At 39.1% G+C, this 23,947-nt stretch overlaps 2 protein-coding genes across 17 annotated transcripts in view; both read left to right on the top strand.

The window, feature by feature from the left end:
- Window positions 1–23,947, top strand: part of CASK (calcium/calmodulin dependent serine protein kinase) — a 402,784-nt gene that overhangs the window by 237,242 nt on the left and 141,595 nt on the right. For all 16 annotated transcript variants that reach the window (XM_063634517.1, XM_055269150.2, XM_063634519.1 and 13 more), the window contains exons 6-7: window positions 6,964–7,066; window positions 13,037–13,212. In XM_063634517.1, coding sequence (XP_063490587.1) covers window positions 6,964–7,066; window positions 13,037–13,212 — 279 coding nt within the window. The remainder of the gene's footprint in view (window positions 1–6,963; window positions 7,067–13,036; window positions 13,213–23,947) is intronic.
- On the top strand, window positions 1,929–3,686 carry LOC129476322 (14-3-3 protein zeta/delta-like). Its single transcript, XM_055269158.2, is given in 1 exon segment — window positions 1,929–3,686. A coding segment is annotated over 1 exon segment (738 nt). The 5' UTR covers window positions 1,929–1,947; the 3' UTR covers window positions 2,686–3,686.

The following is a 23,947-nucleotide window of genomic DNA, read 5'->3' as shown; positions in this document are numbered from 1 at the left end:
AACTGCAAATTTACAGGAAATACAGGAGAGTAAAGAACATTAAATAATACCATGTGGGTACCATTAGCCAAGTACAGATTGTGGGGGATTTCACAGGAAAAATTACCTAGTATCTTAACAAATCAATGGCATGAACATTGGGGAAAAAAAAAAAAAAAGCATAAGGAAGGGGATCTGTTACAGAGTAAGAGACACTCACAAGACATAGTCATCAAATGCAATGTACAGACCTTGGATCCTGTCTAGAACCAACCAACCATAATAAGACCTTTCTTCTTTTTTTAGTCTGTTCTACTCCTTCAAGTTGTTGGTAGAGAAAAGACATTTTTGAGACAATCAAGGAAAACTGAATGTGGACTGAGTATTAGATGATACTAAAGAAGTATTGCTCATTTTGTTGGACTTAATAATGATATTATGGTTATTTTTAAGTCCTGTGTTAGAAATACTGAACTATTAACAGGTTAAATTACATTTATGTTAAAATACTTCTGGGGAAAAAAAGTAAACAGTTGGGGATAGATGAAGCAAAAATGAAAGAATGTCCTTGTTTTTGGGTTTTTCATTTGTTTGTTTTTGTTTTATTTTTGCTTGGAGACGGGCAAGTTGCCCATGCATCCCAGCGGGCCAGGGGAGGAGCTGAAAGAATGTCAGTAATTGCCAAAGCTGGGCGATAGATACATGGTAGTTTATTAATCTGTTTTCTCCACTTGTAAATGTTAAAAAGGGGCATCCTCAGCTTCACACTTTCTTCTACATCCCATTTCTCCATTTTTACTACAGTAAGACTGTGAAAGATATCTGTATTTACTGCCACTAAATCATCTCCTCCCATTCTCTCCTGAACCTGGTCCAATGGGGATTTTTGCCTCCATCGTGCCACCAAAACCACTCTTATCAAGGTCACCAGTAACTTCCAAATTGCCAAATCTAATGGTCAGTTCTCAGTTCTCATTTTAAATGACCTTTGTAACATTGATCACTACTAATCATTCCTACTTGAAAAAGTTTCTTCACTTGACTTCAGAATACCAAACTGATTTTCCTCCTGCTTCACTGTCTAGACCTTGTTTTCTTTGCTAGATTTTTTCATCTTCTGACTTCAGATATTGGCGTGCACCAGGACTCAATCCTCTGACTCTTCTCTATGACTTCCTAAGCAATTTCATTCATTACCTTAGCTGTAAATATCATCTGTGTACCATTGATTCCTAAATTTACACCTCTAATCCCAGCTTCCCCTTAATGTCATCTTATAAAATCTCACACTCAATATGTATGAAACCAAATTCTTTTTTTTTTTTTTTTCATTTTTCTATAAAATAGAGATGGGGTTTTGCCATGTTGCCCAGGCTGGTCTGAAACTCCTGGGCTCAAGCAATCTTCCCGCCTTGGCTCCCCAAAGTGCTAGGATTACAGGTGTGAGCCACCGCACCCAGCCTGAAACCAAATTCTTGATCCACCTTACAAACTCCTCCCTCAGTGTTCCCCGTTTCAGTAAATGGCATCTTCATTTTCACTCAGTTGCTCAGACCAGAAACCTAATTATTATAATTGACTTGTGTCTTTCTCTAACGCTCATATCCAGTAGCAATTCCTGTCAGCTTTACCTTTAGAACATAAACTGAATTTGACTACTTCTCATCATCTCTGCTTCTGTCACTCTAGTCTAGTCCAAGTCACCATCTTCTCTTGCCTGGGCAACTGCAGTAGCCTCTTGATTGGTCTCCTTTTTCCCTATTTCTTCACAATCTCCTCACACAGCAGCCAGAGTGATCCTTTGAAAACCTAAAACTGATGATAGTACTCCCCTGTTCAAAACCTTATGGTGATTTCCCATCTCACTCAACATAAAACCCAGAGTTCGGAGAGCAGGCCAGAGCCCAGGTAGACTCAGGTGAGGCCGCGTGCCAGCGCGAGGGGAGCCCACTGCGGGAACATCCAGTCATGGATAAAAATGAGCTGGTTCAGAAGGCCAAACTGGCCAAGCAGGCTGAGCGATATGATGACATGGCAGCCTGCATGAAGTCTGTAACTGAGCAAGGAGCTGAATTATCCAATGAGGAGAGGAATCTTCTCTCAGTTGCTTATAAAAATGTTGTAGGAGCCCGTAGGTCATCTTGGAGGGTCGTCTCAAGTATTGAACAAAAGACGGAAGGTGCTGAGAAAAAACAGCAGATGGCTCGAGAATACAGAGAGAAAACTGAGACGGAGCTAAGAGATATCTGCAATGATGTACTGTCTCTTTTGGAAAAGTTCTTGATCCCCAATGCTTCACAAGCAGAGAGCAAAGTCTTCTATTTGAAAATGAAAGGAGATTACTACCGTTACATGGCTGAGGTTGCCGCTGGTGATGACAAGAAAGGGATTGTGGATCAGTCACAATAAGCATACCAAGAAGCTTTTGAAATCAGCAAAAAGGAAATGCAACCAACACATCCTATCAGACTGGGTCTGGCCCTTAACTTCTCTGTGTTCTATTATGAGATTCTGAACTCCCCAGAGAAAGCCTGCTCTGTTGCAAAGACAGCTTTTGATGAAGCCATTGCTAAACTTGATACATTAAGCGAAGAGTCATACAAAGACAGCACGCTAATAATGCAATTACTGAGAGACAACTTGACATTGTGGACATCAGATACCCAAGGAGACGAAGCTGAAGCAGGAGAAGGAGGGAAAAATTAACCGGCCTTCCAACTTTTGTGTGCCTCATTCTAAAATTTACACAGTAGACCATTTGTTATCCATGCTGTCCCACAAATAGTTTTTTGTTTACGATTTATGACAGGTTTATGTTACTTCTATTTGAATTTCTATATTTCCATGTGGTTTTTATGTTTAATATTAGGGGAGTAGAGCCAGTTAACATTTAGGGAGTTATTTGTTTTCATCTTGAGGTGGCCAATATGGGGATGTGGAATTGTTATACGAGTTATAAATGTTTGGCATAGTACTTTTGGTACATTGTGGCTTCACAAGGGCCAGTGTAAAACTGCTTCCATGTCTCAGCAAAGAAAACTGCCTACATATTGGTTTGTCCTGGTGGGGAATAAAAGGGATCATTGGTTCCAGTCACAGGTGTAGTAATTGTGGGTACTTTAAGGTTTGGAGCACTTAACAAGGCTGTGGTAGAAACATACCCCATGGATACCACATATTAAACCATGTATATCTGTGGAATACTCAATCTCAATGTGCACACCTTTGACTACAACTGCAGATGTGTTCCTTTAGACAAAGTTGTGACCCATTTTACTCTGGATAAGGGCAGAAACGGTTCACATTCCATTATTTGTAAAGTTACCTGCTGTTAGCTTTCATTATTTTTGCTACACTCATTTTATTTGTATCTAAATGTTTCAGGCAACCTAAGAACAAATGTAAAAGTAAAGATGCAGGAAAAATGAATTGCTTGGTATTCATTACTTCATGTATATCAAGCACAGCAGTAAAACAAAAACCCATGTATTTAACTTTTTTTCTTAGGTTTTTTGCTTTTGTGATTTTTTTTTTTTTGATACTTAGCTAGCATGCATGTGCTGTAAAAATAGTTAACAGGGAAATAACTTGAGATGATGGCAAGCTTTGTTTAATGTCTTATGAAATTTTCATGAACAATCCAAGCATAATTGTTAAGAACACGTGTATTAAATTCATGTAAGTGGAATAAAAGTTTTATGAATGGACTTTTCAACTACTTTCTCTACAGCTTTTCATGTAAATTAGTCTTTTGGTTCTGAAACTTCTCTAAAGGAAATTGTACATTTTTTGAAATTTATTCCTTATTCCCTCTTGGCAGCTAATGGGCTTTTACCAAGTTTAAACACAAAATTTATCCTAACAACAAAAATACTACTAATATAACTACTGTTTCCATGTCCCATGATCCCCTCTCTTCCTCCCCACCCTGAAAAAAATGAGTTCCCATTTTTTCTGGGAGAGGGGGAGATTGATTAGAAAAAAAATGTAATATGTTCCATTTAAAATTTTGGCATATGGCATTTTCTAACTTAGGAAGCCACAATGTTCTTGGCCCGTCATGACATTGGGTAGCATTAACTATAAGTTTTGTGCTTCCAAATCACTTTTTGGTTTTTAGGAATTTCTTGATACTCATAGCCTGCCTTCAATTTTGATCCTTTATTCTATTTGTCAGGTGCACAAGATTACCTTCCTTTTTTAGCCTTCTGTCTTGTCACCAGCCATTCCTACTTGGTGGCCATGTACTTGGAAAAAGGCCGCATGATCTTTCTGGCTCCACTCAGTGTCTAAGGCACCCTGCTTCCTTTGCTTGCATCCCACAGACTATTTCCCTCATCCTATTTACTGCAGCAAATCTCTTCTTAGTTGATGAGATTGTGTTTATCTCCCTTTAAAACCCTACCTATCCTGAATGGTTTGTCATTGTCTGCCTTTAAAATCCTTCCTCTTTCTTCCTCCTCTATTCTCTAAATAATGATGGGGCTAAGTTATAACCAAAGCTCACTTTACAAAATATTTCCTCAGTACTTTGCTGAAAACACCAAACAAAAATGCCATTTTAAAAGAGGTGTTTTTTTCTTTTAGAATGTAAGCTCCTCAAGAGCAAGGACAATGTTTTCTGTATGTTCTGCTGTGCCTAGTACACTGTAAATGCTCAATAAATATTGATGACGGGAGGCAAAAAAAAAAAAAAACCCAGAGTTCTCACCCCAGTTTCAAGGCCCTACACCTTTGATCATCCCTCAGATCACATTTCCCACCACTCTGCCCCTTGCTCTCATGCCTTTCCAGACACACTGGCTTCCTTCTTCTTCTCCAAACGACCCTCCTTATTCCTGTGGGCCTTTGTATTGGCTGTTCTTCTCACCTGGAACTTGCTTCCATGTGGCTTGCTTTTTCACTTCGTTCTGGTCTCTGTTCAGATATTACCCATTAGAGAGGCCTTCTCTGACCCCAACTACAATAGCAGTTCCCTAGTCCCCATCCCCATAACACCTCCTTACCAGCTTAATTTTACTTCCTAACAAGTAATACTACCTGGCTTTACATTCTGTTAATTTGCATTTATGGCTCTATTTGCTTTCTTAAATTCAACTCTTTAGGCCAGGCACGGTGGCTCATGCCTGTAATCTGGGCACTTTGGGAGGCCAAGGTGAGAGGATCACTTGAGACCAGGAGTTCAAGACCAGCCTGGGCAACATATCAAGACCCCCATCTCTTTTTAAACATAAATTAATTTAACTTAATTAAGTTCACATTTTATAACTTGTCTTAAGGATTTGAGAATGACTGAATCTACACAGAGGAGAATTATATAGATTCCCTTGTAACATTAACTTAAGCATAAACATCATCAACATACTATTAAGGGTATACAGAACTTTGGAGTTCTGATTTCAGCTTCTACTCCTTCCTAAGGTTATAACAGTTACACAGGCACGGCCAGAAGACCCTGTTGGAGTCTAGTTTGCATTTTTTTCTTCTGTATCATGTTCATTCTTTTCTAGGCTTGCTCACTTGCTGTCCCATACTAGAATCATGCTAGGGGTATTGCCATCTTAGTCTGTTGTCATTGTTCTCTCTTTGAACCAGCAGAAAGTTCTAACTAATGGTAGTCTATCAGTTGATTTCGGTAGAGGTTTGCCTGCTCTCCCATATAGACTCCTCTTGCTACTTTGTGTCATGCTGTGGTTTACTCACTGTTCATTTCTACACTTGCCTTCCTTCTTTCTCTGGCTCTCACATACACACTCATATTTCCTGGCTCATCTCTGTTTGTGCTAGACTATTGTAAAAGTCTTTAAACTTCTTTGGACAGAAAGAATAACTTCCAAAGTAGAATCCTGATGCTCCCATTGGGCAGAGTAAGGATTCCTCCCACCTGTGTGTCATCATCAAACACAGGTGTACCAGCTCAGTATGATTGCACACGTTTTTTATACGTATTATGTTAGCTAAAACTGAACAAAAACTGTGTCCTTTTATGAATGAAAAAATATAGGAGAGAATTTTTAAAAACCTTTTGTCTTCCATGACTAAAGAGACTTGCCTTTTTTACTAGCCCCTGTTTTGAGAGCTGGTCAGATGTAGTTTTAGTCATACTGGGGAGGACAGTGTTTGAGCAGAGACCAGAGCTCCCCATTATGAAATTCTTTCCTGACACCAGCCCCAACTAGGTCCCAGTAAGAAATAGATTCAGAGGACAACATCCTACAAAGGAAACCCTCATTGTTATCACAAAGCATATGATATAAATAAGCCCTGGTCAAGCACGATACCCCTTGGGGAGAGGATGTCTTTGCCCTGGACTAGGAATCCGGCAAGTGGTTTTCTTTCCCCTTCTCCTTTTTCACCTCCCACCCCCAAAGAGAGGAAAAGCAGATCCAGAGAAGACATGCCCAGGAAGAGCACTGAAGTCCCTGGGAACAAGGCTTAATTAAAATCATTAAATCTGACCCATCCATGTAGTACTCCTTGGCTTAAGGGTGGAATGAATAAAGCAAAGAAAAGAGGACTGGGCAGGGTGGAGAAAGAAAGGGCCATGACTATCCCCTAACAACCAGGATATGATGGCTCTGTAGGTAAAATCAGAGGTTTCAAGAAACATTTTGAAAGAAGTGTAAAATATATTTTTTCTTAAAGAAATCTAGACTGTCACTCAAAGGTAGACAATATTGCATAGTAAGGCAAAAAAAAATGTATCTGTGTTTCTTGAACATCCATGCTTCCTTAGTAATTCTTAGCACTATACTCTAACCTTACAAGCAAATAATACCTAAAGAACATTGGATGGAACAGGTATGTATTTGCAGAAATCAGCTAGGCGTGAGAATATGACAAATAATTCAAGCATCCAAAATAATTTAGAAGTTTTTAATGTGTTTCTCTATTATCATGTTATCTAATTTTATGTAAACTGAATTGTTCATCTTCAATTAATCCTTATCTTCGGGTTTGTTTTTTGTTTGTTTTTCTTTTCAGCCCCACTGTGTTCTCCTTGCCTCAAAAGAAAACTCGGCCCCTGTTAAACTTGGAGGCTTTGGGGTAGCTATTCAATTAGGGGAGTCTGGACTTGTAGCTGGAGGTAAGACTGCTTTAAAAAAAATTTTTTCTTCAAAACCTGGCCACTTGCGACTGGTATAAAACTTTCAAGCTACATATTAGCCCAACCTCAGTGTTTCATACCTCATTCCACCCCACCCCAACCCCCGAAAAGCATCATCAGATAGTTTTTAATTTAATAACTCTGTAGTCATAACTAGAATTTTAGTCCCTTAAGAATAGACTCTTTTTTCTCTTTGTACCTCCAGTACTTAAGAGACTGTAAGAGATTAAAACAGTGTTCAAAGAAAATAAGTTTGAGGCATAGTGCCTTTTAAAGTTGAACTGGCCAAATGAAGTCAAATCTAAAATGTGTAGATTAGCCACTTGCTGGTTTACACTGATGGCTAATTTTTAATTTCATACTGTTTTCCGTTTTCCATTTGTCAAAGAATCCTGCTCAAGCCATCAGTCTGTATATTAGCAAAGAATAAGCAGATGTGAATGCAGGCTGATTTTATTATTAGCCAAAGCAAAACATAATTTTTAAATTCCCATGCCAGAATAAAAAGAAAAAAGTTACAAATTATATAATCTTGCACAGCACATTTCATATAACTCAGTTCCTTATAGCTAGAACATCAAGCAGTAACAACATAGACCATCTTCAGAAAAATGAGCCATAGGCCACAGTTGTAATTTTTTTTTTTTTCAGACAATGTCTTGCTCTGTCACCCAGGCTGGAGAGCACAGTGGCACGATCATGGCACACTGCACTGCACCCTTGACCTTCCAGGCTCAAGTGATCCTCCCACCTCAACCTCCCGAGTAGCTAGGATCATAGGCGTGTGCCACCATACCTGGCAAACTTTTTTTATTTTTAGTAGAGGCAAGGTCTCACTACATTGCCCAGGCTGGTCTCAAACTCCTGGGCCTAAGCAGTCCTCCTGCCTCAGCCTCCCAAAGTCCTGGGATTACAGGTGTAAGCCACTGCACCCAGCCCATAGTTGTATTCTTTAAATAATTTTTTCACCACATTGCCCTCTAAAATTAAATTACATTCAAATTTTCTTTTAGTTTCACATTCTTTTCCAGTTAATCATTTCCAATAATATGCAAAACTGCAAGCTGAGTATAGTTTCAAAGAATGCTCATTTTTTCCCCTAATTTAAAACTTTCTGTTAGTGATTGGAAGACTGACCAAAGGGTCAGGTAGTAAAGCACAGTTTAATCATAGAATCTCAGGACTCCAAAGGGCCTTAACTTCTCCAGTCTTGTAACTAATGATTGAATTCTTCGATAATATTCCCAAGAAAAGATTGAGTTCTGGTATTAAACCTCAGAGAGCAAAGTAGTCACTACATCCCAGGACAGTTCATTTCATTTTTGGACAACTCCTTAAGTATTAAAAAGCTCATCTTTGCATCTTTCTGTAACTTCTACCCAGTCATCCTAATCCTGACTTTTGAAACCACTCTGAACAATTTTCATCCTTCCGTATGATAACCGTTCATCTGTTTGTAGACAACTACCATGTCCCTCTAGGTCTTATCCAAGTTAACTTCCCTAGGGTGATTTGGCAATTCTTCATATAAACTAGTTCAAAATCTCTTCAGTATCTGCAAAGTACAGGGTCTGAACTGAACACTCTAACTACAGGTAGTACAGTACAGCCGATCCAGTGCACAGTAGCATTGGGCTATCACTTTTTTGTGTTCTGGGCCTTAAATTTCCCTTGGGTTCCCCAAATTGCATTAGCTTTTTGGACAACTACATAGCACTGATGTTTCATGTTGATCTTGTAATCAAGTGAAAATCCTAAATTATTTTTTAAACAAATGTCACTGTTAAGCTAACTCTCTCAATTCTGGTACTTATACAGATCATTTCTATGTTAAGACTATGTAATTATAACAAATAATTTCTGATGATTATATTACCAAGGTTAATGGGATGAAATGAAATGAATTTATTTTGTATGTTATATACTGGCCATATATAATGACTTTGTTTCTGTTGCTCTGGATCTATATCCTGTTAGTATTTAGAACGTCATGGGCTTCGTATTTTATTGTACATCTTGATTGAGGGGGAAAAATAGGTGCATTATGTTTACCTGGACATTTTCTCCATATTAATCTTTTTCTAAAGTCCATGAACCTTTCACCTAAATTGTTTATTTTTAAAGCTAATTTTGAACTCCCCCCCGCCCAGCCCACCGCCAGTATGTCAGTATTCAAAATTTATTTTTCTCCATGCTTCTAGAATTAAAATACTTCCTGATGGTCAAAATATTGTCATTTCTTAGCACACCTCTTTTTGTATTCTTGAAATAACTTTGAATGTTACGTTTTAAAAAATAGAATATGAATAAGAGACAAATTATTTATCTTAGAAAAAGCTTTTCTGCTGTTTAAGGTACTTTTGAAATTTTGCTAATTAAGGTTGGGCACGGTGGCTCACACCTCTAATTCCAGCACTTTGGGAGGCTGAGGCGGGCAGATTGAGCCCAGGAGTTCAAGACTAGCCTGGGCAACATGGCGAAACCCCATTTCTCCAAAAAGATGCAAAAATTAGCCAGGCATGGTGACAAGAGCCTGTAGTCCCAGCTACATGGGAGGATCGCTTGAACCCGGGAGGCAGAGGCTGCAGTGAGCTGAGATCGCACCACTGCCCTCCAGCCTGAGCAACAGAGCAAGACCCTATCTCAAAAAAAACAAAAGAAAGAAATTCCATCAATCATTTAATTATTTATCAGCTTTAAAGCAGAAAGCCATTTTCCTGTCAGTTTGAAATCCCAGTCCCTAGTCCTCCAAATAGAAAGGAATTCATTTCTTTATATGTTGCATATAGTAAAAACCATTTAAACATATTTACACACCCCCTACCTGAAACTCAGCTATTTAGGAAACTTACTTATCCAGAATACAACTAGAAACCTAGAAAATAACTATAATAGCAGCAAATTATTCCTACCCTTAAAAATCCACTCATGCTCCTCACAATTGAGCATCTTAAAGACACTCTCTAAGGCTGACTTGCTCTCACGTTTTAAAAAGTTGTATAGATTCGTGTTCCTTCATACCTTGCACATGGTATTCCTTCTAGGTGGAGTGCCTTTTGTCATTTTATCTATCTGGTTAACTCCTACTGTTCTGGAAGGCTGAGCTAACAATTGTCTCCTTTTTAAAGCAGGCTTACCTTCACCATCCCGAGTTGGATAGCCCTATTCCTTCTCTTCTATATTCCCATAACTATCTGGGCTACATACCTCCATGTAGCATTGGATGCAGGGACTTAAATCAAAGACTGTGATTTGTAAGCGTAAGGGGGACCATGGCTGAGGGTATCTAGGACCTAGCAAGCACTTAGGAAATTGCTATAAAATGAAATAATCTGGTTGCTAGTCAGGTTCTAGTTAATAGCATATTATAAAAGCAACAAATTAGGAGAACGCAGAACTAAACCATAGTGAGAGAAAAGAAATAAAAGCCTGACAAAAATATATATGGTATATACTGAGCAGACTCCAAAACTTGGAAAGCACAACAGCCTTTTAATATGAAAGAAATCAACTCTTGCATACCTCTGAAGTTCCTGAGGGTGCTTTCTGTTCTATAGCCTAGGTCTTTAATCAGTATCTACAATGACGACTCTGAGTCATCAAGAAAAGATTAAATTATGAGCAGCATTCTGTGTAAAAGAAGTCAGGAAATTGTAGAAAGCCATACAAAATTATTTAACTAAGGTGGGCACTGTGACTCACACCTGTAATCCCAGCTACTTGAGAGGCCAAGGCAGAAGGATCGCTTGAGCCCAGGAGTTTGAGACTAGCCTGGGGAAAATAGTGAGACTCTGCAAAAAAATTAGTAAAGTAAAAAGGATTGTGCACATAAAGATTCAAATCACAATGTGTTTAAAAATGTAGCTATTCAGAACAATTCTCCCCCTGAGATTCTGGTAGGAAGGTTTTATTGTATTATCAAAATATATAATATTTAAATATTTGTCCAAAATATCTCAAACAGCCATTTAATTTAGTTTGCTAATTTGTTTCCTTTTCTTAAAATTTTGTGGTCTAAGTCCTAAAAGTCAAGAAGAAGTATCAGCAAAAACAAGGATTTTTAGGAAGTTGGTGTATATTAAAGATTAACTCCAGTCGTTTTTACCTTCTACTGATTTACATGAAATAAAAGAGCATTCCTCTACATTCTTTCTACCATGGTTTTTCCCCTATCACCTATGAGCAAATTATTGAACCAAACAACAGGCATCTTCCCGAAGATTGAACACTAATTCTCCAGAATTGGGTTGTCTTCGTCTAGCTAAATGGAGAGAACCTTCTCAGGATGGCTGGGACTGGCCATGGTCGCTCTGATTATTCCCAGGTTAAGGCCCCCATTTTGAGTGACTTGGCCCAGGAAGTGGTAGGAGTCAAGTTGAGTTTCAAAGCATCATCCAAACTGTCAGTAGGTACCTAACTGGTACCCTGGTACCAGTTGAATGATACTGGTTTCCCCTACTCCTGCTAGCTCCTGTCCATCAGAACAAGGCTAATTCTCCAGTGGCCTCTCCCTGTCCAGGCTATTAATGAAGTATGGAAGGCTTAGTTCCCATCCCTTCAGCTTCTTCATGTTACTTGAGGAAGCAAAATGGGGCAATACAGAAATAAAAGTATTTCTCTAGCCAGGTCCTTCTAGCCAATAGTTTTCACTGATCTATCGTACATTTTAAATGAAAATATTTTCACTACTGGAACCCTGAACTTAATCTTTTCTATTATGGGAGGAGGAAGGGAAACCATATGATCTGCAGCAAAATTACATCCTGATACACAAGCTAAGAGCTCTTTTATCTTTCTGCATCCCAACTGAGTTTGATAATCATGAACAGAACTTGATATATTCTCTCTAGCTGAACTAGAAGATCTCTAAGGTCTTTTAAAACCACAGTTCTGAGTTCTAGATAAAGTATTGCACAATCTTCAAACTAAAAATTATCTTGAACTCAGTATGATGAAAGAGAGAGACAGAGGGAGGAAGGGAGGTGGCTGGGCTTGCATATATCTAGAAGAGCTGCCAAGTCTAGTGGGCAGTGCCCCCATCCCACAGTGATCTTCCTACAGGGTACAAGCCTTTCATTCCACAATAGAAGACTTCTTTTGGGATACTGAGTTAAAGATAGTTATGAATGTACAAACAGCTGATATCAGATTCCTTACAGAAAGCTAATTTTTGATAGAGAAACAAAAGAAAACTCTTTAAAGAAGATGAAAGTCAAAGAGGATTGAATGGGAGGAGCTTCATAATTTTGCTTTTGTTTATGCCATATATTTGCTCTCATTCTCTTCATATGTTAATGTTAGGAGGAAGCTAAAAACTCCTACCATAACAAAATATTACTAGCTATTGTTAATTGCTGTAATTAACCCATAAAATCAACTGAACAGGATTTCAGAGTCAAATTCATATTTCAAAGAACAGTTCTCAGCATTTGGTTTCATTGGGGAATTTCCATTTGGCAGTCAAGTCATCTTTTTTCCACCGATTTTTTTCTCATGCCTTCCTGCCACCTCCTCTCCTTTCCCCTGCCTCTGCCCAGGGCAGGCCTCCCAACTCTTTCCTGGACAGCTACAGGCTCTGCCTGTTGACTCTTTCACCTGCCTCTGCTCTATATATTTGGTGACTTTCAACCATGTGAAAATTAGAAAATTTAAACTTCTTCATGAGGTAAGAACCACATAAATACCTACTATGTAGCATGCAGAATTTAATAGGGAGTGCCAATGTACAAGACAGAATACCTATTCTGGGCTCAATATTTTCAGGAAGCAATTAGATAAGTAATTTTTTTCACCTGTGTGAACTTGATTTTATGGAGAGAGGGAGAAGTGGTGAGAGTATATGTATTGGTAAACTTTTTATTTGGATTGTTATTATTCTATTATTTTTAGTTTTCAAGTGAAAATCCCATTTTATGTAAACATTTTTCCTTAATGTTGTTTTAAATGTAGGACGTGTTGGAACACCTCATTTTATGGCACCAGAAGTGGTCAAAAGAGAGCCTTACGGAAAGCCTGTAGACGTCTGGGGATGTGGTGTGATCCTTTTTATCCTGCTCAGTGGTTGTTTGCCTTTTTACGGAACCAAGGAAAGATTGTTTGAAGGCATTATTAAAGGAAAATATAAGGTAATGCATCATGAACATTTTCTTTTTCCATTGAGATTAATTTATCCTGAAAAATGTTTTTTTGAAGTTACTGTCTGTCTTTGCCCACTAATTGACTACCAGGTAGTTACCCCATCAGAGAAAAGGTCTTTGCTTACATCATTGATCCAGTGGCCTTGGTAAGCAACATAGGCCTCAAGTAAATTTCTGAGTCATTGTCAGCTGAGCTATCACCCTGGTGAAGAAAACATTTATGACCCTTCTTTGTGTAATATGAGAAAGGGGCTTCATTTTTAAAGCCTTCGGCTTAATTTGTAAAGTTAAAATGGAATTTCATCCAGGTATAATTTTGGTCATTCTTTATCTTAATTTTAAATTTAGGCCAGCACAGCTGAAAACACTTGCCATTTACATTCCAGGATAAACTGAAATGCCAGGATGACAACTGCATTTCATGATACAATATAGAGGCATTTCGTGTGGCTTAAACATTCCTATTCTTCTTTGGCTATTAGGTGTTGGCAGCCTCATGTACTATCACAGACTTGTGATTAGTAAATCATTACTTTAACTAGTAAAAAATTGAAAATTCATTGCTGACATTATGAATAGCTATATCACAAACACCTAAAGACTTCTTGGAAATAAGTAAGCTTAAGGTTGATTTCACTACCCCAGCTTTTAGACTCCTTTGCCCTGTCCCACAGGGTACAACTGACAGTGACTAGGAGGCTGGGCATGGGAAGCATGGGGGAGTGTGTGTCTGGATATCAGATTAAGGCTGTTTAAGTTGGGGAAATTCTTTTTCCTCTCATTATTACTGAAACTCATACTTTCTATTCAACCTCATCACTGTTTCATTTTCAGCCATGACTGACAACATAAAACCAAAAACATGTGTATGTAACACTGGACTCTAAAACTATGAGGCCCCTAAAGTTTTCTCTTCAATTCCTCAGTAATGTTAGAATTTTATATGGGACTTGGAAAAATAAAATTTAAAAAGAAGAAAAGTAAAGTGGTTCCAGAGTTACAGTCTTATCCTTTTAAGCCATAACTGAAGTTTATGGAGATGAGAATGGTATATACTTTTGTTGGTTTATTTACCTCACTCACCATCAGTTTATGAGTGCATATAAGTTTGTCTTTTGTTTTAGTTTAGGATATATACCAAAACTCTGTTAACAGAGAAAGATGTTTTAAGTGTAGCATTTTCTGCTCCTCCCAGAGTCAGTTGGCCACTGGGGAATAAAATCAATACTTATCAGGTAACTAAATGTCTCAGGAAACTGCTTGTAAGTAGTCATCCCTCTTCAATCCAGGGAAGTTGTAAGTTGCTCTCAGGAATGCACAGCCAAATTCTGGTTGAACTTAGCCAAGTGAAATCACAGATACTAACATTTTAAAAGAAACATGATTAGTGATACATCAGCATAATAATAATACTAGCAATAATGATAGCTAACTCAGGCATAGCACATAGCATAGCATACTTTACATAAGTAAAGTGCTTAGAACAGTTTAATTCATTTAACCCTCACAGCAACTTGTGAGGTAGGTACCATATAATAATAATCCCCCACCTGCGTTTTTGAGTTATAGGCATTTGCTAATAATAGAATTCTTCCTTAGTGTTTGTTCAGTGGTTAACTTCCTAGTTTCCAAGGCAATCTGCTTCATTCCAACAGACTCTGGTATTTTATTTCGTCTATTTTTAAACATTGAATAGTTATTTTTGTTTCTTGGTAAAAAGACTTAGACTATTCACACACGTGCAAAAATTAAGTCACTTAAAAATTCCCTCTTCCTAGTATTATAGTAAGTCAGATGGATGGTGGCAGCTACATCATAATTTTTTTTGTACCTGGGGTTTGAAGCTTTGAGGTTAATAATTTATTTACTTTTTTACTTGGCTAACCTCACCTCTCCTTTATCTTCAGGACTTTCCTTAGAAAAGGCCTAGGTTTTCCCCTCCTTAGTTTGAAGTATAGACCCATCTCTACCATTTATGATGAATCTCGGCCTTTTTCTTTTAGTATACTGTGATATGATTCTGTCAGCATTTATTTTTCTATCTTTTATTATCAAAAATTTCAAACAAAAATAGTAGAGAGAATAGTATAATGAGCTCCCAGCTTCAATAACACAATCTTGTTTTATCTGTATTCAACATATTATTACATTATTTTTTTTCTTTTTTTATTATTATTATACTTTAAGTTTTAGGGTACATGTGCACAATGTACAGGTTTGTTACATATGTATCCATGTGCCATGTTAGTGTGCTGCACCCATTAACTCGTCATTTAGCATTAGGTATATCTCCTAATGCTGTCCCTCCCCTCTCCCCCCACCCCACAACAGTCCCCGGAGTGTGATGTTCCCCTTCCTGTGTCCATGTGCTCTCATTGTTCAATTCCCACCTATGAGTGAGAACATGCAGTGTTTGGTGTTTTGTCCTTGCGATAGTTTACTGAGAATGATGGTTTCCAGTTTCATCCATGTCCCTACAAAGGACATGAACTCGTCATTTTTTATGGCTGCATAGCATTCCATGGTGTATATGTGCCACATTTTCTTAATCCAGTCTATCATTGTTGGACATTTGGGTTGGTTCCAAGTCTTTGTTATTGTGAATAGTGCCACAATAAACATACGTGTGCATGTGTCTTTATAGCAGCATGATTTATAGTCCTTTGGGTATATACCCAGTAATGGGATGGCTGGGTCAAATGGTATTTCTAGTTCTAGATCCCTGAGGAATTGCCACACTGACTTCCACAATGGTTGAACTAGTTTACAGTCCCACCAACAGTATAAAAGTGTTCCTATTTCTCCACATCCTCTCCGGCACCTGTTGTTTCCTGACTTTTTAATGATGGCCATTCTAACTGGTGTGAGATGGTATCTCATTGTGGTTTTGATTTGCATTTCTCTGATGGCCAGTGATGATGAGCATTTTTGCATGTGTTTTTTGGCTGCATAAATGTCTTCTTTTGAGAAGTGTCTATTCATGTCCTTTGCCCACTTTTTGATGGGGTTGTTTGTTTTTTTCTTGTAAATTTGTTTGAGTTCATCGTAGATTCTGGATATTAGCCCTTTGTCAGATGAGTAGGTTGCGAAAATTTTCTCCCATTTTTTGGGTTGCCTGTTCACTCTGATGGTAGTTTCTTTTGCCATGCAGAAGCTCTTTAGTTTAATTAGATCCCATTTGTCAATGTTGGCTTTTGTTGCCATTGCTTTTGGTGTTTCAGACATGAAGTCCTTGCCCATGCCTATGTCCTGAATGGTATTGCCTATGTTTTCTTCTAGGGTTTTTATGGTTTTAGGTCTAACATGTAAGTCTTTAATCCATCTTGAATTAATTTTTGTATAAGGTGTAAGGAAGGGATCCAGTTTCAGCTTTCTACATATGGCTAGCCAGTTTTCCCAGCACCATTTATTAAATAGGGAATCCTTATCCCATTGCTTGTTTTTGTCAAGTTTGTCAAAGATCAGATAGTTGTAGATAGGTGGCATTATTTCTGAGGGCTCTGTTCTGTTCCATTGATCTATGTCTCTGTTTTGGTACCAGTACCATGCTGTTTTGGTTACCGTAGCCTTGTAGTATAGTTTGAAGTCAGGTAGCATGATGCCTCCAGCTTTGTTCTTTTGGCTTAGGATTGACTTGGCGATGCAGGCTCTTTTTTGGTTCCATATGAACTTTAAAGTAGTTTTTTCCAATTCTGTGAAGAAAGTCATTGGTAGCTTGATGGGGATGGCATTGAATCTATAAATTACCTTGGGCAGTATGGCCATTTTCACGATATTGATTCTTCCAACCCATGAGCACGGAATGTTCTTCCATTTGTTTGTATCCTCTTTTATTTCATTGAGCAGTGGTTTGTAGTTCTCCTTGAAGAGGTCCTTCACATCCCTTGTAAGTTGGATTCCTAGGTATTTTATTCTCTTTGAAGCCATTGTGAATGGGAGTTCACTCATGATTTGGCTCTCTGTTTGTCTGTTATTGGTGTACAAGAATGCTTGTGATTTTTGCACATTGATTTTGTATCCTGAGACTTTGCTGAAGTTGTTTATCAGCTTGAGATTTGGGCTGAGACAATGGGGTTTTCTAGATATACAATCATGTCATCTGCAAACAGGGACAGTTTGACTTCCTCTTTTCCTAATTGAATACCCTTTATTTCCTTCTCCTGCCTGATTGCCCTGGCCAGAACTTCCAACACTATGTTGAATAGGAGCGGTGAGAGAGAACATCCCTGTCTTGTGCCAGTTTTCAAAGGGAATGCTTCCAGTTTTTGCCCATTCAGTATGATATTGGCTGTGAGTTTGTCATAGTTAGCTCTTATTATTTTGATATACATCCCATCAATACCTAATTTATTGAGAGTTTTTAGCATGAAGGGCTGTTGAATTTTGTCAAAGGCCTTTTCTGCATCTATTGAGATAATCATGTGGTTTTTGTCTTTGGTTCTGTTTATATGCTGGATTACATTTATTGATTTGCGTATGTTGAACCAGCCTTGCATCCCAGGGATGAAGCCCACTTGATCATGGTGGATAAGCTTTTTGATGTGCTGCTGGATTCGGTTTGCCAGTATTTTATTGAGGATTTTTGCATCATTGTTCATCAAGGATATTGGTCTGAAATTCTCTTTTTTGGTTGTGTCTCTGCTAGGCTTTGGTAGCAGGATGATGCTGGCCTCATAAAATGTGTTAGGGAGGATTCCCTCTTTTTCTATCGATTGGAATAGTTTCAGAAGGAATGGTACCAGTTCCTCCTTGTACCTCTGGTAGAATTCGGCTGTGAATCCATCAGGTCCTGGACTCTTTTTGGTTGGTAAGCTATTGATTATTGCCACAATTTCAGAGCCTGTTATTGGTCTATTCAGAGATTCAAATTCTTCCTGGTTTAGTCTTGGGAGGGTGTATTTGTCGAGAAATTTATCCATTTCTTCTAGATTTTCTAGTTTATTTGCATACAGGTGTTTGTAGTATTCTCTGATGGTAGTTTGTATTTCTGTGGGATCAGTGGTGATATCCCCTTTATCATTTTTTATTGCATCTATTTGATTCTTCTCTCTTTTATTCTTTATTAGTCTTGCTAGCGGTCTATCAATTTGGTTGATCTTTTCAAAAAACCAGCTCCTGGATTCATTAATTTTTTGAAGAGTTTTTTGTGTCTCTATTTCCTTCAGTTCTGCTCTGATTTTAGTTATTTCTTGCCTTCTGCTAGCTTTTGAATGTGTTTGCTCTTGCTTTTCTAGTTCTTTTAATTGTGATGTTAGGGTGTCAATTTTGGATCTTTCCTGCTTTCTCTTGTGGGCATTTAGTGCTATAAATTTCCCTCTACACACTGCTTTGAATGTGTCCCAGAGATTCTGGTATGTTGTGTCTTTATTCTCATTGGTTTCAAAGAACATCTTTATTTCTGCCTTCATTTCGTTATGTACCCAGTAGTCATTCAGGAGCAGGTTGTTCAGTTTCTATGTAGTTGAGTGGTTTTGAGTGAGTTTCTTAATCCTGAGTTCTAGTTTGATTGCATTGTGGTCTAAGAGACAGTTTGTTATAATTTCTGTTCTTTTACGTTTGCTGAGGAGAGCTTTACTTCCAACTATGTGGTCAATTTTGGAATAGGTGTGATGTGGTGCTGAAAAAAATGTATATTCTGTTGATTTGGGGTGGAAAGTTCTGTAGATGTCTATTAGGTCCGCTTGGTGCAGAGCTGAGTTCAATTCCTGGGTATCCTTGTTAACTTTCTGTCTCATTGATCTGTCTAATATTGACAGTGGGGTGTTAAAATCTCCCATTATTATTGTGTGGGAGTCTAAGTCTCTTTGTAGGTCTCTAAGGACTTGCTTTATGAATCTGGGTGCTCCTGTATTGGGTGCATATATATTTAGGATAGTTAGCTCTTCTTGTTGAATTGATCCCTTTACCATTATGTAATGGCCTTCTTTGTCTCTTTTGATCTTTGTTGGTTTAAAGTCTGTTTTATCAGAGACTAGGATTGCAACCCCTGCCTTTTTTTGTTTTCCATTTGCTTGGTAGATCTTCCTCCATCCCTTTATTTTGAGTCTATGTGTGTCTCTGCATGTGAGATGGGTTTCCTGAATACAGCACACTGATGGGTCTTGACTCATCCAATTTGCCAGTCTGTGTCTTTTAATTGGAGCATTTAGCCCATTTACATTTAAAGTTAATATTGTTATGTTTGAATTTGATCCTGTCATTATGATGTTAGCTGGTTATTTTGCTCCTTAGTTGATGCAGTTTCTTCCTAGCCTCAATGGTCTTTACAATTTGGCATGTTTTTGCAGTGGCTGGTACCGGTTGTTCCTTCCATATTTAGTGCTTCCTTCAGGAGCTCTTTTAGGGCAGGCCTGGTGGTGACAAAATCTCTCAGCATTTGCTTGTCCGTAAAGTATTTTATTTCTCCTTCACTTATGAAGCTTAGTTTGGCTGGATATGAAAAACTGGGTTGAAAATTCTTTTCTTTAAGAATGTTGAATATCGGCCCCCACTCTCTTCTGGCTTGTAGAGTTTCTGCCGAGAGATCAGCTGTTAGTCTGTTGGGCTTCCCTTTGTGGGTAACCCAGCCTTCCTCTCTGGCCACCCTTAACATTTTTTCCTTCATTTCAACTTTGGTGAATCTGACAATTATGTGTCTTGGGATTGCTCTTCTCGAGGAGTATCTTTGTGCCATTCTCTGTATTTCCTGAATCTGAATGTTGGCCTGCCTTGCTAGATTGGGGAAGTTCTCCTGGATAATATCTTGCAGAGTGTTTTCCAACTTGGTTCCATTCTCCCCGTCACTTTCAGGTACACCAATCAGATGTAGGTTTGGTCTTCTCATATAGTCCCATATTTCTTGGAAGCTTTGTTCATTTCTTTTTATTCTTTTTTCTCTAAACTTCTCTTCTTGCTTCATTTCATTCATTTCCTCTTCCATCACTGATACCCTTTCTTCCAGTTGATCGCATCAGCTACTGAGGCTTCTGTATTCTTCACATAGTTCTCGAAACTTGGCTTTCAGCTCCATCAGCTCCTTTAAGCACTTCTCTGCATTGGTCATTTTAGTTATACATTCGTCTAATTTTTTTTCAAAGTTTTTAACTTCTTTGCCATTGGTTTGAATTTCCTCCTGTAGCTCGGAGTAGTTTGATCATCGGAAGCCTTCTTCTCTCAACTCGTCAAAGTCATTCTCCGTCCAGCTTTGTTCCGTTGCTGGTGAGGAACTGCATTCCTTTGGAGGAGGAGAGGCGCTCTGCTTTTTAGAGTTTCCTGTTTTTCTGCTCTGTTTTCTCCCCATCTTTGTAGTTTTTTCTACTTTTGGTCTTTGATGATGGTGATGTACAGATGGGTTTTTGGTGTGGGTGTCCTGTTTGTTGGCTTTCCTTCTAACAGACAGGACCCTCAGCTGCAGGTCTGTTGGAGTTTGCTAGAGGTCCACTCCAGACCCTGTTTGCCTGGGTGTCAGCAGCAGTGGCTGCAGAACAGCGGATTTTCGTGAACCGCAAATTCAGCTGTCTGATCGTTCCTCTGGAAGTTTTGTCTCAGAGGAGTACCTGGCCGAGTGAAGTGTCAGTCTGTCCCTACTGGGGGGTGCCTCCCAATTAGGCTGCTTGGGGGTCAGGGACCCACTTTAGGAGGCAGTCCGCCCGTTCTCAGATCTCCAGCTGTGTGCTGGGAGAACCACTACTCTCTTCAAAGCTGTCAGACAGGGACATTTAAGTCAGCAGAGGTTACTGCTGACTTTTTGTTTGTCTGTGCCCTGCCCCCAGAGGTGGAGCCTACAAGAGGCAGGCAGGCCTCCTTGAGCTGTGGTGGGCTCCACCCAGTTCGAGCTTCCTGGCTGCTTTGTTTACCTAAGCAAGCCTGGGCAATGACGGGCGCCCCTCCCCCAGCCTTGCTGCCGCCTTGCAGTTTGATCTCAGACTGCTGTGCTAGCAATCAGCGAGACTCCATGGGCGTAGGACCCTCTGAGCCAGTTGCGGGACACAATCTCCTAGTGTGCCGTTTTCCAAGCCCATTGGAAAAGCACAGTATTAGGGTGGGAGTGACCCAATTTTCCAGGTGCCGTCTGTCAACCCTTTCTTTGACTAGGAAAGGGAACTCCCTGACCCCTTGCGCTTCCCGAGTGAGACAGTGCCTCGCCCTGCTTCATCTCGGCTCGCACACGGTGCGCTAAACCGGCTGTCCTGCACCCACTGTTTGACACTCCCTAGTGAGATGAACCCGGTACCTCAGATGGAAATGCAGAGGTCACCCATCTCCTGCGTCGCTCACGCTGGGAGCTGTAGACCGGAGCTGTTCCTATTCGGCCATCTTGGCTCCACCACCTATTACATTATTTTAAAGCAGATCTCAGCTCAGCTCACTTGAGCTCAGGAGCTCAAGACCAGCCTGGGCAACATAGGGAGACCTAGTCTCTACAAAAAGTACAAAAATTAGCCAACTGTGGTGGCACACACTTGTAATTTCAGCTACTTGGAAGGCTGAGGTGGCAGGATTACCTAAGCCTGGGAGGTCAAGGCTGCAATGAGCCATGATCACACCACTGCACTTCAGCCTGGGCAGCAGAGCGAGACCCTGTCTTCCCCAAAAAAATAATAATAATAAATAAAAAAATATAGATTTCAAAAAACTTATTTCATCACCCTGGTGGTTCTTTTTTGAGATAGAGTCTTGCTCTGTCACCCAGGCTGGAGTGCAGTGGCACGATCCTGGCTCACTGCAACCTCCCCCTCCCAAGTTAAGGTGATTCTCGTGACTCAGCCTCCCAAGTAGCTGGGATTACAGGCACATGCGCCACGACACCCAGCTAATTTTTGTATTTTTAGTAGAGACGGGGGTTTCACCATGTTGGCCAAGCTGGTCTCAAACTCCTGGCCTCAAGTGATCCACCTGCCTCGGCCTCCCAAAGTGCTGGAATTACAGCTGTGAGCCACCACGCCTGGCCTCATTTCATCACCCTAATGGTTCTGAGCAAAAGAACCATTAACAAAATTCTTGATCTCTATGGATATCTTAAAGAAAAGTTTGATGACACCTTTTAAATGCAGTACTTTTTTTTTTGTTTTTTTATCTCCAGCACTTGCAAATGTGAGACCATTAAATATAGTACATTTAAATTGTCATAGTTTATAAACTGCTACTGGTCTTAAGTGATTTTAATTTGACTTTTATATTATCATTTGCTAGATTATTTGATCTTTTAAAGTAGCTATTAGAAAATACTGTTTCACTGGAGTATATGCTAACACTTAACCTCAATTAACTTCTTTATAAAGGGCAAAAATATATTTCCCGAACCATATATAAGAAGTGTAATGTCATATCATTATTACAGGTAACCAGTTAGTATATACACAGCAAGATTCTAAGCTGCTATAGGTTTGGTATTCAAATAAGTAAGATTGTTTTATAGCCTTATAGCCTTATTTTGTTCCCCCTTATAGACTCAATCTCCCGAATTTGTTTTAGCTACTCTTCTCAGCTGAAGAAATAGAAAATCCTGTATTGGACTGTCTTGTAAAACGGACAAGGGAGTATCCTTCTAAACCTCTACTCATTTCAGAAATCTTACCACCCCTTTCAGATGATTTCTCCACCACTTTGTCAAGGAAAAATTATTCAGACTTTAAAGAGCACATTCGCTCCAGGATAGGGAGAGGAAACAAGTCTACCCAAGCCCTGTCTAATCACTTACCTCATTTCAAACTGGTCAGTTGACCACAATTTCACTAGGATGAAAAGTGTGGGATTTCATCCCTCCCAAAGTGTGGGATTACAGACGTGAGCCACTGTGCCCGGCTGGATAATCATAATTAAACAGCCTCATGGCATTAGTCTTAATGGGATTTGACAAGCAGAAGTAGCTACTATTTGAAATTCTGCCTGTTGGGGGGAAAAATGAAGCACACTTCAATTTTAAGGGCTATCCCCAACATAAAGACACTTTTCACTCCCCATCTTCAAGTACGAAGTCTCACATTAGTCAGAGCTAATGCTAGCCCTTGCTCAAATTGTAATGATTCATTTATACTGCAGTGCAAGTACTGCAGTTTCATTTGGCTTTAAAATGTCGTGGAGTTTATTCTTCATCTTTCTTCCTTAGAAGGTGATGTAGGTCTCTGCCTGTTAAAGCCATGGCTTTGCTTGAAGGTCCTGGCACTGGGTAGCTCACATAAGCTCACCCTATCAGTAAACCTGTTGATGTTGAACAAGGAATGAGGCCCTACTCTGTCTCTGTCTCCTTTCCCCACTTGCCTTCTCAACCTCATGTGCTAAGCACTCTGGTTTTTTTTTTTTTTTATGATTCTGGGTCTCAGACATATCCCTTTTCCCAGGAGCCTTCTAGCACTTGGCTCACAGATCCACAGCCTTTCTCATAAGTCCTGTGTCTTTTGAACAATTCATAATTATTTTTGTTTGATGTTAATCAATATACCATGTGGCTTAGTTGTCTCATCTCTAAAAGAGACAAAAGTAACTTCACTGAGGACAATATTCAAGCAAATCTGTTATTCTGTGGGACCTACGGTAGTAGAATACTTTTTCCTAAACACTGAAATTGATATGCAGTGACCAAAATATCCTATTAATAACTTTGCATAGTTCACAATTATTGCTAACCTTGATTTTTAAAAACATATCTTAAAAATATTTCTTTAAAAATTTTAAGTTTTATTTTAGTTCTTTCTGGATCGATGTATTCTAGTCTCCCTAGCTAAGGATCTAAAGATAGAAACTG

This window comes from Symphalangus syndactylus, chromosome X (assembly GCF_028878055.3).
Source record: "Symphalangus syndactylus isolate Jambi chromosome X, NHGRI_mSymSyn1-v2.1_pri, whole genome shotgun sequence".
NCBI lineage: Eukaryota > Metazoa > Chordata > Mammalia > Primates > Hylobatidae > Symphalangus > Symphalangus syndactylus.
The sequence above is the reverse complement of the archived record's forward strand: the minus strand, read 5'-3'. Positions and strand labels throughout refer to the sequence as shown.